The 14566-nt window shown below is 38.3% G+C and overlaps 1 protein-coding gene across 1 annotated transcript in view; it reads right to left on the bottom strand.

Moving 5' to 3' along the window:
- Positions 1-14566, bottom strand: part of LOC101887341 (uncharacterized) — a 465336-nt gene that overhangs the window by 281916 nt on the left and 168854 nt on the right. The window contains exon 2 of the mRNA XM_059130821.1: positions 8013-11343. Within this exon, the coding sequence (XP_058986804.1) occupies positions 8013-10825 (2813 nt within the window). The 5' untranslated portion in view covers positions 10826-11343. The remainder of the gene's footprint in view (positions 1-8012; positions 11344-14566) is intronic.

The raw sequence follows: 14566 nt of genomic DNA on the forward strand, positions 1-14566 counted from the left end.
AATGTGAAAAAATCGATTGTGTCTTGTGCCATCGCTCGTTACCGTGATACTGATAATAATAGCGTAGCCCGACGTCAAGGAAGTGGACGGAAGACAACAGCAACATCAGCAGAAATGGCTCGAAAAGTAAGGAAGCGACTTGATCAAAACCAGCGTCGCAGTAGCCGAAAAATGGCCCATGAGCTGAATATATCGCAATATTCCATTCGGCAAACATTGAAAAATGAGCTCGGGTTTAAAGCCATTGAAATTCCAAAAAGCTCAAGAACTTAAACCGCAAGAGAAAGAAAATAGACTCAAAAGAGCTCAGGAGTTGCTTCGCTTGGCCGAAAGTGGTAAACTACCGAATTTCGGTTTCTCCGACATTCGTTGTCCAGCAGTTTGTAAACAAACAAAATGATCGGGTTTACTTGCCAATGAAGTCAGCTTGGCCACCAGAACTCAAGCGCCGGTGTGGGCCACCATAACAACCGATAATCGCTCTCCGCTCGTATCAATCGACCATTGCATCAGAATAAATGCCGAATATTATTGCGAAAATAATCTGGAGTGTTTTAAAACCTTTGGCACACAAACATTTTGGCCGCAGACCGTGGACATTCCAAAAGGACCCAGCACCATCGCACTCAGCACGCGCCACCTAAGAATGGCGACAAAATGAGGTTCCTCGCTTAATTTCCAGCGCACAATGGTCACTAAAATGTCCGGACACCAATCCGTTGGACTCTTATGTCTGGTGTATTTCGGAAAGCAAAGTTGGCACTAAAAAATACCAAAGTGTCGATCACCTCAAGCAAATGCTTCCCGGGAATTGGGCAAAATACCACAGAGCAACATTGGGGCAGCGTGTAATGGTTTCATTGGCAATTTGTAGGCCATAATTCGTGCCAAAGGTAACTAATTCTAACAAATCTAAACTAATTCTAAAATGTGATGCTATTTCCGATATTTTTTGCATTAATTCAATAAAAATTAAAAATAAATAAAAATTAAGGCGTTTGATTTTGTTGCAGTTTTTTATCTCACCCTGTACAAGAGAAGAGTTTTCTCCCGTTTTAATAAGGAAATTAATTTTAAATATTTTGGTGTATCAGTCATATACGGGGTATGAGTCGTATTCTGCACTAGGAGTAGTTATCAGGTAAATGAAATTAAAACATGTAAGCAAAGGCTATAGTTGTGCGGGGCCGACCATGTGATACCCTACAACACTACCATATGTTCGAAGTCCCTTTATATCCAAATCCATTTTGGAAGATTTCGTTTTTGAAATAATACCAAAGAGCCCTGCCCAGAGGTAACCCTTGCCAATATTTACGCACTCCGTAGTGTTGTGAAGTATTCAAAACAATTGCATACGAAAGTTGTGATCTATTTTACAGCTAAATATATAATCCAATGGTCATCCAAAATGGTAGACTTCTACTCTGTCCTCAACTCTCTTCCGATGCGAAATTTCGTTACAGAATTAGAAAAATTTAAAATATTTTAGCCATTTTATGCACATCCTAAGAACAATAGGCTTCAATTTCGACCCTACCCCCATTCAAAATTTCGTGAGGATCGGACGATAATTGCTACATACATATAATACCCTCAAAACGTAGTGTTGGAGGGCGTAAAAATTTAGAAAATTAAAAATTCAAAATTGTAAGTCAAATTGAAAAATCGCATGCGATAAAAAATATGACAAAAATGGAAAAAAATGAAACAAAAGATATAAATTTTTTATTGGTATATTATCCCGCGATTTTCTTAGATTTTATCCTTTTCTGGCAAGAGACCATTCCGAATTGATGTGAAGTGAGAAAATCGGCCCAGCAGTTCTTGATTTATAAGCAGAATAAATAAATAAGATCAATTTTTTATACCCTACAACACTATGTGTTGGGGGTATTATAAGTTTGATTGGGCCAGAATTTATGTAACACCTCGAAATATTGGTTTCCCATATAGGAAAGTATATATGGATCTTCCTAGCTCGCCGAGCTGAGTCGATCTAGGTATGTATGTCCGTCCGTCCGTCTGTCCGTCTGTCCATGTTAATTTGTAATCACTCTACAGGTCGCAATTATGGCCCGATCTTCACGAAATTTAGAATGTAGGTGGGGTTAGGGTCAGAATAGAACCCTATTTCTTTTGGAGATGATCGCATAATATTTAGGGGTTGAAATGGACCAAAAATTAAAAAAAATCCTGATTTTGCAGTTGCTCAACAGGTCGCAATTATAGACCAATCGACGCGGAATTGCGCATGTAGCTAGATTTTAGGGCGGAGAAGAAGCTTACCAATTTGGGTGGTCATCGGATAATATTTAGCGGGTAAAATAGACCATATCTTTTGTGTTGAAAAAATTCAAAATTTTTCATTAAACCGCGAATATTTTAAACCCCGGCGAAATCACAAAGCCATGACAAGGTGACTTCTGATCTTTACATTGATGTTAACATCCATCAAATCGGATATATAGCAAAATATGTGCGATATATATGTCTATCACAGAGGATATGCATGAAAAATCTCTTATATGTCGAGAACGGCTGACAGTTCTCATTAATTCAGAATGGCATCTTGGCAGGAAAGAAAAAACGCCTAAAAAATTGCATAAAAATATCTCTCTAAAGATGAAAATATTGATTTTGTAATATTTTCTCATATTTTTTCAATTTTGTAATATTTTTGGCATATTTTCATTTTGAATTGAACATTTGATAATATTTCTACAGCTAACAAAACTAAGTAGTTAGGATATCAGGATATCATATACAGATCGCATTTATGGCCCTATCCTTATGAAATTTTGCATGGGGATAAGATGAGGGTCAGAATAGAAGCCTACTCTTTTTGGAGATAATCGCCATATATTTAGGGGTTGAAATGGACAAAAAAACTGCAAAATTGTCAGCAGGTCGTAATTATCGCCCGATCCTCACGCACATTTGAATGGGGGTTACCGCATATTGCGAAAGCCAAGCAGTTTCGGATGGCCATCCAAAAATATTCAATGTGTGAAATAGTTTGCCAATTTTTGTAGATAAAATACGAAAATTTCCATTCCAGTGACTTTTTGGAGAATTCACAAATACAGGAAAGACGCACTTCTGACTATTTCGTTAACGCTGACTTCGTTGAAGAATATAGTCAAATGTCTGTATCTCATATAGATGCGTTTAAGTCAAAAACCAATAATAAATGTTAATCTTCTGCCACTTCTGAGAGATTATAGGTCTTTGGGAAATATTGGTTCCAGATCTAGGAAGACCATTTACGTGCAACATCTACCTATAAATTGGAAATGAGCAAATTAGTTCAAGTTTCTATTATTCGAAAATTAGAACGAAACCTGATGGTTTTCTTTTATTATTTGTCACAATATCTTGTGGAATTTTTTCGAGTATATGGCCTATATAAACTGTATCATTTATTATAGTGTTGTAGGGTATTCAACGGTCGGCCCCGCTCGACTGTAGCCTTTGCTTACTTGTTTACATATGTATTGTACCTATTTTGCTATATATCCGATTTCTTGCCTTTTAGCATCACTGTAATGGTCAGAAGTGATCTTTTAAAGTATTTGTGATTTGGCTGGGATTAAAAATATTCGCGGTTTAGTGAAAATTTTCCTATTTTCTAACGTAAAAGTTAGGGTCTATTTTACCCGGTAATTATTGTCCGATGGCCGCTCAAATTGGTAGGTTTCTGCCCAGTCCCAAATTCTAACTCCACGTCGATTGGTTTATAATTTTGGCCTATAGAGCAACTGAAAAATCAGGAAAATTTTCTCTTTTTGGTCCATTTTAACCCCTAAATATCGTGCGATCACTTCCAAAAACAATAGGGTTCTATTCTGACCCTAAGCCCACCTCCATTTTCAATTTCGTGAGGATCGGTTCATAATTGTGACCTGTAGCTTGGTTAAAAATTAACATAGACAGACGGACGGACATACATACATAGCTAGATCGACTCAGCTTGGCGAGCTAGGAAGACCCATATATACTTTCCTATGTGGGAAACCAATATTTCGAGGTGTTACATAATTTTTGGCCCAATCAAACTTATAATACCCCCAACACGTAGTGTTGTAGGGTATAAACATAATCCATATCTCCATGTCTAAAATAATCAGGGGTGTTCCCAACATTCTCTAATGGGCTACTTGACACAACGGAACCACAAACTTAATGGTCACAAGTGATGTATTCAAATCTAAAGGCAAGACATAATAGAGCTGTCTTTGTAGGCTGTACTTGGCAATTTATTTTTAACAAACCAGACATCCCACCCTACCGGAATTTAACCATATAAATCTGACCTTGCACATTCAAATAGTTCACATCAACAGCTAAAAGCAAAGAAAAGGAAGGAAGGAAGAAGCAACCATCGATAAATGAATACATCGAATATCAGAACCTCATGAACAAAACTGTCAAAGCGTAAAATAATCTTTTGATGTCGCCTCTGTCGCTGTGTGCCATTTCTTAGTTCCTTTGTCACCGTCATTGTCCTTTCGCTCACAGTCGTGAAAAGGCAACGAAGAAAGAAATGAAAAGGAAAAATTTTACTTGTAAAACTATCACCATAAAAATAAACTAGCTATAGATAGAATGCCGAAGTCATGTATTACGCCATTGGGGAAATAAAGTTTAGGGCAACAACAAAAAAGCAAAGGAAAGCGAAAGAACGGTTAGTTAACCAAACTTGGGTGGAGTTGAATGTCTGCGAAAGACATGCTTGACAAGTATTGGAAATTGAAAGACGTTAAAGCGGTTGTCATAAAATTTTCCTGCTCGATATTCACTATCAAGGCGGAGGGGGTCCAGATATGGAGACAAATATGGAAAAAATGAGGGGAAATGGAAAATATTGTGGACAAAAATAGAGATGGCAGAACTTATTAAAAATAAGTAGTTGGAGGTGTTCTAGTCAAAGAAGATTTCACGATGAATACAAAGTTTATCAAAAGGATAGCATCAAGTTGCTATATTAAACGATAAGATATCCTCAATCCATAAAAGAGCGGCAGTAGAAAGTTTATCGAGAGAAGAGAGTCAGTAGGGTATTCTATCCATAAAAAGCCGTCAGGAAGTCTCCTATCCATAAATGAGTATCAGTAAGTCTGGAAAAATGTTGAGAAATATTAAAAATTACAGATTAAAATTGGGTTGGCTGAACTTTTTAAAGACTTTGTTCGGATGTTTTCTATTCAAAGAAGTTTTCGGGATGCATAGGAGAGCATCTGGAGATTGCTATCTGAACTGACAAGATACCCTCAATCTATAAAAGAGCGTCAGCAGGGCGTTTATAGAAAGAAAAAATGCAGAAAGGTATTTATCCGAAAGTCTCCTATCCATAAAAGAGCGTCAGGACATCTTCTAACTATAGCAAAGCCTTAGAATGTCTTCTATAAATAGAAGAGCCAAGAGAAAGTGTTTTATTTATATAAGACCAGCGATATTCTTCCAACCACAAAAGATGAGTAGAAAGTATCCTATCTATAGAAGAGCCCGTAGGTCTTCTATCGATGAAAGAACCGGAAGGTTTTCTACCCAGAGATGAACAGGAATGTTTTCTATCATTATGCAGTGAAAAAACTTCCGACGTTGTCTGAAGTCTTCTGTTGACGGAGGAGCATTTAATCATAGAAGATCGGTAGGAGCACTTCTATGTATAGAGAAGCCGGTAGGTCTTTGTTCATAGAAGAAACGTAAAGTCTTCTACCCTTATCCAATGAAATAACTTCTTGCATTCGACTGACGTTCTTCTGTTGACAGTAGATCTTCTGATTGTCTTCTGTAAATAGAAGCACTACAGGGGTCTTCTGAAGATAGGAGACTTTTCGAAGGTCTTCCGCAAGTAGAGAAGGAGCTCTTAATGGATTTCCGGTTTCTTATAGAGATAGAAGTAGATAGAAGCACTACAGAGGTCTTCTGAGTATAGGAGACTTTTCGAAGGCCTTCCGCATGTAGAGAAGGACCTCTTAATGGGTTTCCGGTTTCTTATAGACGGAAGACCATCTGACGGTCTTCTCATGATAGAAAAACTTCTATTGGTCTTTTGAAGGCAAATGGAGTTCGGAGGTCCTTCGTAGAAAAAATGCCTTCTGTTGGTCTTCTGCGGAGAGAAGACATCCTGTGGTTTTTTCAATACCATTTTAAGCCTTCCATAGGCAGATGTTTTCAGATGGTCGGTTTTCTGAAGATAGAACACCATTAGACGACCTTCTGAAGACAGAGGACAATCAGACAATCCGGTTTTCCGGATCGATTGAGGATTATCAGACTGTCTTCCAAGACAGAAGCCTTCTTGAGGGTCTCCTATAGACAAGAGCTCTTCTGACGGTCTTTTGAAGCCAGAAAACACTATGGCGGTCTTCCGTAGGCCAAAGACCTTCTGATTGCTTGACCTTCTGTACACGGTACACAGAAAAGGACACCTTGACAGCCATCTGAAGGCAATAGGCTTTCCGATGGGCTATTACAAATGGAAGACCATCTAAGGCCTTCTGAAGATATAAATTATTCTGATTATCTTCTACAGAGGGTGACGGTGTTTTTTTTTTTTTTTTTTTTTTTGAAGGACGGTATTATGTCGACAAGAGACCTTCCGACGGTTTTCTGTAGACGGCAGACCTCCTAACAGCCTTCTGTAGACTTAAAACCTTCTGATGGTCTTCTCTGCAAGGTCAAGAAGGTCTTCTGTAGACCGAAGACCCCACAAGGGGTCTGCTATAGATAGCGAATTCCGGATGATGGCCGCTATGGATAGAAGACATTCAAGATTTCCTCAAAAAAGAGAGAATAGATCTCCTGTAGATATAATAATCTCAAGAGGCCCTCAATGGATCTTTCATGGACGAAAGAGCTTTAATAGATGCTCCATAATTAGCAGACCTTCAAAAGATTTTCTAAAAGAGGTAGACACTCAGGAAGTCCTCTATCATTGGAAGACCCTCGAGAGGTCCTTTTTTAACATCAACAAGTCTCTGTATAATCGGTTTTGTCCTCACAAGCACTTAATAATATTCTAGAAAAACTCATCTTTATAGTTGGGAAGGTCCTTGAAACACCTTTCCAGGAGCAGTAAAAACTCTTCGATTTTTTTTTATTTTTTCCCGGAGGTAGGTATTTGTACCTTGATTCCGGTATGTTTTTCAGAAAAATTTCGGGTTAGATCCGGATTAATTTGATGTACTGAACAGAATCCAGTCGTCCAAGTTCAAAGACTCATATCTTCGGATCCAAGAAAGATAATAATCTTATTCGACTTTTAGAGATTTTTTCAAAATCCAGATCCAAAAATCAACAATTTTTATAAACCGGGTTTAGCTTTCAAAAGATATCATATAATGTAGTAGATCCAGGTCTATCCCGGATCTTGAACCTGGATCAGAGAAGGTCATATCGGTCCGTCTGGTGAAAAATAATAACAAAATAGAAGTGTTTGTACTTAACTAGAGTTAAGCCAATAAATGATCTTTAAATCGACATTTTTTGGCCCTCTGACCCTTGAAAAATAAAATCCACTTTTATTAATACGTTACCCCTTAAAAAAAAACTCTAAAACAATCATCTTTTATCGGAACGATAGCCTATGAAGATATAGTCTTTAAAATCCACTTTCATTTAAAAATACGGGACTTGAAAAAAAATTCACATTTATTGGTCCGAAGGTCTTGAAAAATATATTTTTTTATAAAATCCTCTAAAAGTCCTCCAAATTCTTCTGATTGTCCGTGGAAAAATAGCCAATAAAAAATCTACGTATGTGACTCTGAAAGCCTTAAGAAAAAAATCTACCCCTTATAATTCTTATTCCAGGCTTATGAAAAAATATTTTTGAAAAACCTGACTGCGTTCTATATATCTCTCGTACCTCTAATGTTCTATATTTCAAAGACATTCCAGGGTTGGAATTTTTCTGTTCTGTTAATAATAATATTCTGCTAGACAAATATCTGTAGTTCACCTATTTTTTTTTTTTTTAAATTTTACAAAAATCTCGTACTCACCTCGTCAACATATTCGCCCGATTGACGGCAACTTCCGCCTCGATTCTAAAACGATCCTGGGCATAACGATCCACCACACCTTCACCCAAATTCAGCGAAGTGCCCGCTTCACATTTCGAACCCAGCGAATGTTGGGTCTCGACAATTTGCAAAAACTTCGTCACCACATCGCGGCCCCTCATTAAATTACGGCGATTATTCCGGGAAATTTCATCCCAATCATAGATTTCATCCTCATTGGCGGCATCCACTACACCCTCCAGAAAGGGATTAGATTCATCCGACTCCGAATCTGCTGCAATGTCCAAACTCAATGACTCTGAATCGGAATCATTTTCGGCCTCAGTATCGGTTAAGGGAAAGCCATTCGTTTGGCTACTTTCACTGGCATAGCCATCATCATCAGCCATGGTCAGATCCTTGGTGAGACCGCCGCTATCATCTGAATCATTGAAATTGATCTCCTCTTTGGCATACAATGAGGTGTGGGGTTGATGTTCCAAGTTAATGCCACCCATACTTGTGCTGGCCGATATCAAAGGCTCCACACTGTGTTCTTCTTCCAGAGGTGGATTTTTGGGTGATGTTGTATCAAAGGATTCCGAGAGATTGGCCAGCAGGGTGTTACTAAGTAAATCCAAATCTTGGGGAGGCAAATTAATGCTATGATTGGTATTTACATGGAAATCCACCAAGGAGCTTTGATCGATTTTTGTTATGGGTATATTGAGCTCTGATTTCAAAACCTCTGCTGAGGGTGGTGTTGGCGGCAGGGGATCTTCGGGTAAGTTAAGGACCTTGGTTTTCCTTAGATAATTATCCAAGGATAATTCATTTTTCTTATCCTTAATATAAGTTTCGGTGAAGTTGCTGTACAGGCGCTTGGAGCTTTCATCTATGGATGTTGGTGGAGGTCCCCCAGATGGACTGGAGGTGCTACTGTCATAATCATCCTCACTGTCGTTATTAACTTCTTCTTCATCATCCCCATCCCCATCATCGTCATTTTGATAATTTGACAAATCGGAGAATACATCATCACTGTTGCTATAGTCATTATCAAAGACATCATCATCATCATCATCTGTCCCTGTATCTTCATCATCATCACCATCCACATTTGTCATTGCCAGGTTGTCCTCCACGTTGTTGTCGTTGTTGTCATCAACACTGCCATCTGTATCCTGGCTATCATTTGTATCATCGCTTTCAACAACATTTTCATCAATGTCAGCTTTATTGTCTTCAACAAGCCCATTAGAAATGTTGACATTATCATCAGTGCCGCCAGCACCAACCGGCTCCCGTTCATCTGCACCAGTACCAGTACCAGTACCAGCTCCAGCCGCAGCAGCAACAATATTGGCAGCATTGTTAACAACGGGCACATTAGCAGCAGCATTGGCAACAACATCATCACCATCTGAGTTATTATCAGCAGCATCTTCATCATCATCGTCGTCATCATCATCATCCTCGTCCTCTTCCTCCTCCTCACTTTCATCACTGGCATCAAAACCATTTATATCATCCATTATAACCTCAGCATCCTCGTCATCATCATCAGCACCCTTGTCGTTGTTTTCATCATCATCATTGTCATCAAGGACCTCACCGCCTCCGTCATCATGCTCTCCATGCTCTCCTCCATAGTCAACAACTTCTGCAGTAAGCAATTTTTTATCACGCTTGCTGCCCGCACTGGACCTGGTGGTCTCCTCAGCATCATAATTTTTCTTATCCTCATGGCCATTGACAGCATCCACAGCATCGTCGCCATCGACGACGACAACATTCACATCCTCCAAGCCAGCTTCGCCATTCGTATCGGCCATATCTACATCGTTCATATCCAAATCGATACTTTCCTTGACAATTGGTGGATGTCTGCCCAACAATGGAAACAATGTATCCCCCTTAAGCCTTTGTCTATGGGAGTCCATGGTATCACGTTTTGGGTGTTCAGCACCACCATCGAATTTTCTTCGATTATCGGCCATGGTGTTTTTGTAGAAATTTCTCATTTTTAAGACCCCCTCTGAGGAGGGTTTCAATGTGCTGGCATACCAACTGGCCTTGGTGGTGCTAATGCCTCTAAGACCCAATGCTGGACGTTTGGTGCTGGAAATCAAGTCGATTCCAAACAGATCAAAGTTTTCATAACTATTCTGATTTTTCAGTTTGGAATCCAGGGCATGAGTGCTGGAATTTCTGCCAGCTGCATTGAGCCTTCCTTTATCTTCTCCTCCTTCCAAATTTCCATCTGCCAGCAAGTGAAACTTTTTCGAAAATTTTTCCAACACTGGCCTATGCTGCTGGTGTTTGGATGAGGATGATAAATCAGTTTCACTTTTGAAGTTTTTCCCCACCTCCATGCGGTCTGTCATCATTTCATCCACGCCAACATCTTCCAGTTCTTTGGCCTCATAAATTGTACGCAATGTACGCTTTGGGGTCTGCTCTTTGTCTGTGGCATGTCTTGGCTGTTTTATGTAGCCTCCCATCTCCTTCTCCTTCCCTCTCTCGCCCCTCAATCTCTTCATGGACAGTGACAATGTTGCCGATGTCAGGTCCAAGAGATGGCCATTTGAATTGGCCATGGCTGGTGATTTTGCTGACTCTGCCACGGCCGGCGATAAGGATTTACTTTTTCCTTTTGCTTTGATTTTTGAACCTGTCGCCAAAGAGGAGGACGCGGCCAAGGGGGAGGTGGAGGAGGGTGAAGCAGAGGCTGATGCTTGTATTATATCCATGCCAATGTAGAATAAAATTAGCATAATTGTTGCTAATCTTCTCAGCTTAATTGCAAGCATTTTTTCAACAAAGTTCTTTTTTCACTTTTTGCTTTCCTTAGCCAAGACAAAGCAACCAACCAACAAACACAAGAGGGCGGAGCTATAAATTACGGGTGTTGCAATAAACTGATAACTCTGCTGGCAAGACAAATGTCCGTTATCTTGTTATAATTTTGTCTAACTTGTCAGTTTTCTTTTGAGTTGTTCTCTTTGAGCTCTAAAATTTAGCGGGATTTTAATTTGTTTTCTTCATTTCTTTGTCTGATGGCTCTTGGCAGGACTATCTTTTGATTTTCAAACGATTTTTATGATTTATAAATAATATTTTTAAAAAATTCGTTGCATTTATGGTGTTGTTGCTGTTGCTGATGTTGTTGTTGTTGTTTTTGCTTTCCCTGCTGCTTGTGTTGGCATTCATTATGAACATTGCTCAACATTGGGCGAGTTGTACATTTTTGCAAGCGAAACAAGTGAGTGTGTGTATGTGTGTTTTTTTTTCGTGATTGTTTATCTGCAGCTCGTTGTACGATTTTAAGCTGTTAAGAAAAAAGAAAAATATATTAATTTGGAAAATTAAAAATTTTGAAATGGAAAAACTGTTTTAGACAGTTTTTCTACTTTACAGATTGCGAGTATATATATTAATAATCTGCAAGATTCTACTTAATTTGGGGTCTGCAGAAATAAACCACAAAAAAAAAAACAAAATTATTAAATTTTCAAACAGTTCCTGCCTTAAAAACTCCGATTTTCCTATGAACTTCGTGATTAAGAAAAATGAACACCAAAATTTTAATATCTTTGGAAAGAACCCGAAATTCTCATTTCGACGAAAAACATAATTTGGAACAATTGCATTCAGCAAATGTTAGGCATTTTTAAAAAGAATATTTTTAAAAAACTTCCATGTTAAAAATATTTATAAAGTATTCAGATCCCAAATTTATAATTTTTCTAATAACAAGTAAAAACAGTAGGTTCGGCCGGGACAAACTTTGAATACCCTCCACCTCAGGCTAAAGGAAACATTAGAAGAAATGTGGCAAAAACCATTAGAATGCCGAATATCGGGAGGTACCGTTATATGGGGGCTATATCAAATCGTGGACCTACACATGCAATGTTTCGCCAAAGGAGTTAGGACCCATTATGACCTACAAATACCAATTTTCAGACAAATCCGTGAAAAAATGTGGCAAAAATCATCAAATTACCGAATATCGGGAGGTACCATTATATGGGGGCTATACCAAAACATGAACCAATGACTCGCCACATGAACTGGGACCCATTATGATCTACAACTACCAATTTTCTGAGAAATTCTTGAAAAAATGTGTATAAAATCATCAAAATACCGAATATTGGGAGGTACCGTTATATGGCGACTCTATCAAAACTTGGACCTATACATACCCATTATCCCACACATACCAATTTTCAGACAAATCAGTGAAAAAATGTTGCAAAAACCATCAAAATACCGAATATCGGAAGGTACCGTTATGTGGGGGCTATACCGAATCATAGACCCATACATGCAATGTTTCGCCACCGGAGCTGGAACCCATTATGACCGACAAATGCCAATTTTCAGACAAATAGGGGAAAAAGTGACATAAATCATCAAACTACCGAATATAGGGAGGTACCGTTATATGGGGCTATACCAGAACATGGGCCTATACATGCAATGTTTTGCCACACGCACAGGGACCCGTTATGACCCACAAATACCAATTTTTAGACAAATCAGTGAAAAAATGTGGCAAAAACCATCAAAATACCGAATATCGGGAGGTACCGTTATATGGCGACTCTATCAAAACTTGGACTTATACATACAATGTTTCGCCACACGAACTAGGACCCATTATGACCCACAAATACCAATTTTTAGAGAAATTCTTTGAAAAAATGTGTAAAAAATCATCAAATTACCGAATATCGGGAGGTACCGTTATATGGCGACTCCATCAAACTTGGACCTATACATAAAATGTTTCGCCACACGAACTAGGACCCATTATGACCCACAAATACCAATTTTCAGACAAATCCGTGAAAAAATGTGGCAAAAACCATCAAAATACCGAATATTGGAAGGTACTGTTATATGGGGGCTATACCAAATCATGGGCCCATACATGCAATGTTTCGCCACCGGAGCTGGAACCCATTATGACCGACAAATGCCAATTTTTAGACAAATCCGTGAAAAAATGTGACATACATCATCAAAATACCGAATATCGGGAGGTACCTTTATATGGGGACTATATCAGAACGTGGGCCTATAATTAAAACACGAACTGGGACCCATTATGATCTACAACTACCAATTTTCTGAGAAATTCTTGAAAAAATGTGTAAACAAATATCAAAATACCGAATATTGGGAGGTACCGTTATATGGCGACTCTATCAAACTTGGACCTAAACATAAAATGTTTCGCCACACGAACTAGGACCCATTATGACCCACAAATACCAATTTTCAGACAAATCCGTGAAAAAATGTGGCAAAAACCACCAAAATACCGAATATTGGGAGGTACTGTTATATGGGGACTATACCAGAACGTGGACCGATATATCTCATTTTCGATACCAACCATCCTAGACACAATACAAATTGATCTGCTAAATTTTGGCGCTCTGCGTCAAATAATGTTGGCTGTATCGTGATTTCAACAGACAGACAGACGGACATCGTTAAACCGACTTAGAATTTTACGCTGATTATGAATATACATACTTTATGGGGTCTACGACGAATATGTAAGGATGTTACAAACGGAATGACAAAGCTAATATACCCTCCTTTCCAAGGTGGAGGGTATAAAAATATGGATTTATAAAATATCGTGTCCCAGACAATTCTGCTTACATAATCATGTTTACTAAGAAATCAAATGCTATTTGCCTATCATATTGCTATTTTTAACATTTCAAAATTATATATTCAATATAGAGATTAGAAATAATACACTGAGATTATGTCATAAGACATGCATACCCACACACCCACAGACACGTGAATTTATGCCATTTCTGGCAAAATATTCTATTCAATAGAAATGAATTGAATTGATATGCATTTGAAATTCTAATCCAAAAATAATGCTAATAAAGAGGTCTCTCAATTTAAAATTCAATTAACACATATTTGTCGGAAATGCAAACAATCTGAAACGTAAATCACGATAATCGCTTTCGAAACAATCAGAATCGTGGGCTCTTCTTGCTCTAATTGAATTATGCATACGATTTTGTGAAAAATGAAAGCCTAATCGCCATAGTCCTTTCATCCATTTGTATTTGTAACTAGGGGTGGGGGGGGGGGGTGGGTTGATGAATGTGAGTGTGCCTGCGAGCGTGTGTAAGTTTAATTGTTTATAGAAAATTTAGCCACTGTGTTGACATATTAAATTATTTTAATATGTCATAATTGCTTTCGAAATGAATTTGTTTTTTTTTTTATTCCGGGAGCCAACAACAATCGACGAGAACAATAAACAGCAAATATTATTCAAATTGCCATTAAAATTTAATCGAGTGTGTGTGAGTTCATAAAGCGAAGCTATCAAATATGCGCACAAACATATTTTAATCATGAACAAATTTTGCATAATTCAAGTGACTCGAGTCGCATTTAGGGTGAGAGTATATCAAACGTGAACACTCTCGTTTGTCTGATGTTACTTCATTTGCCCGCGAGGCCAACCTCAACAACAATATAACCGCCCACGTTCACTG

The sequence above is a fragment of the Musca domestica genome, unplaced genomic scaffold, assembly GCF_030504385.1.
Source record: "Musca domestica strain aabys unplaced genomic scaffold, Musca_domestica.polishedcontigs.V.1.1 8, whole genome shotgun sequence".
Classification (NCBI taxonomy): Eukaryota; Metazoa; Arthropoda; class Insecta; order Diptera; family Muscidae; genus Musca; species Musca domestica.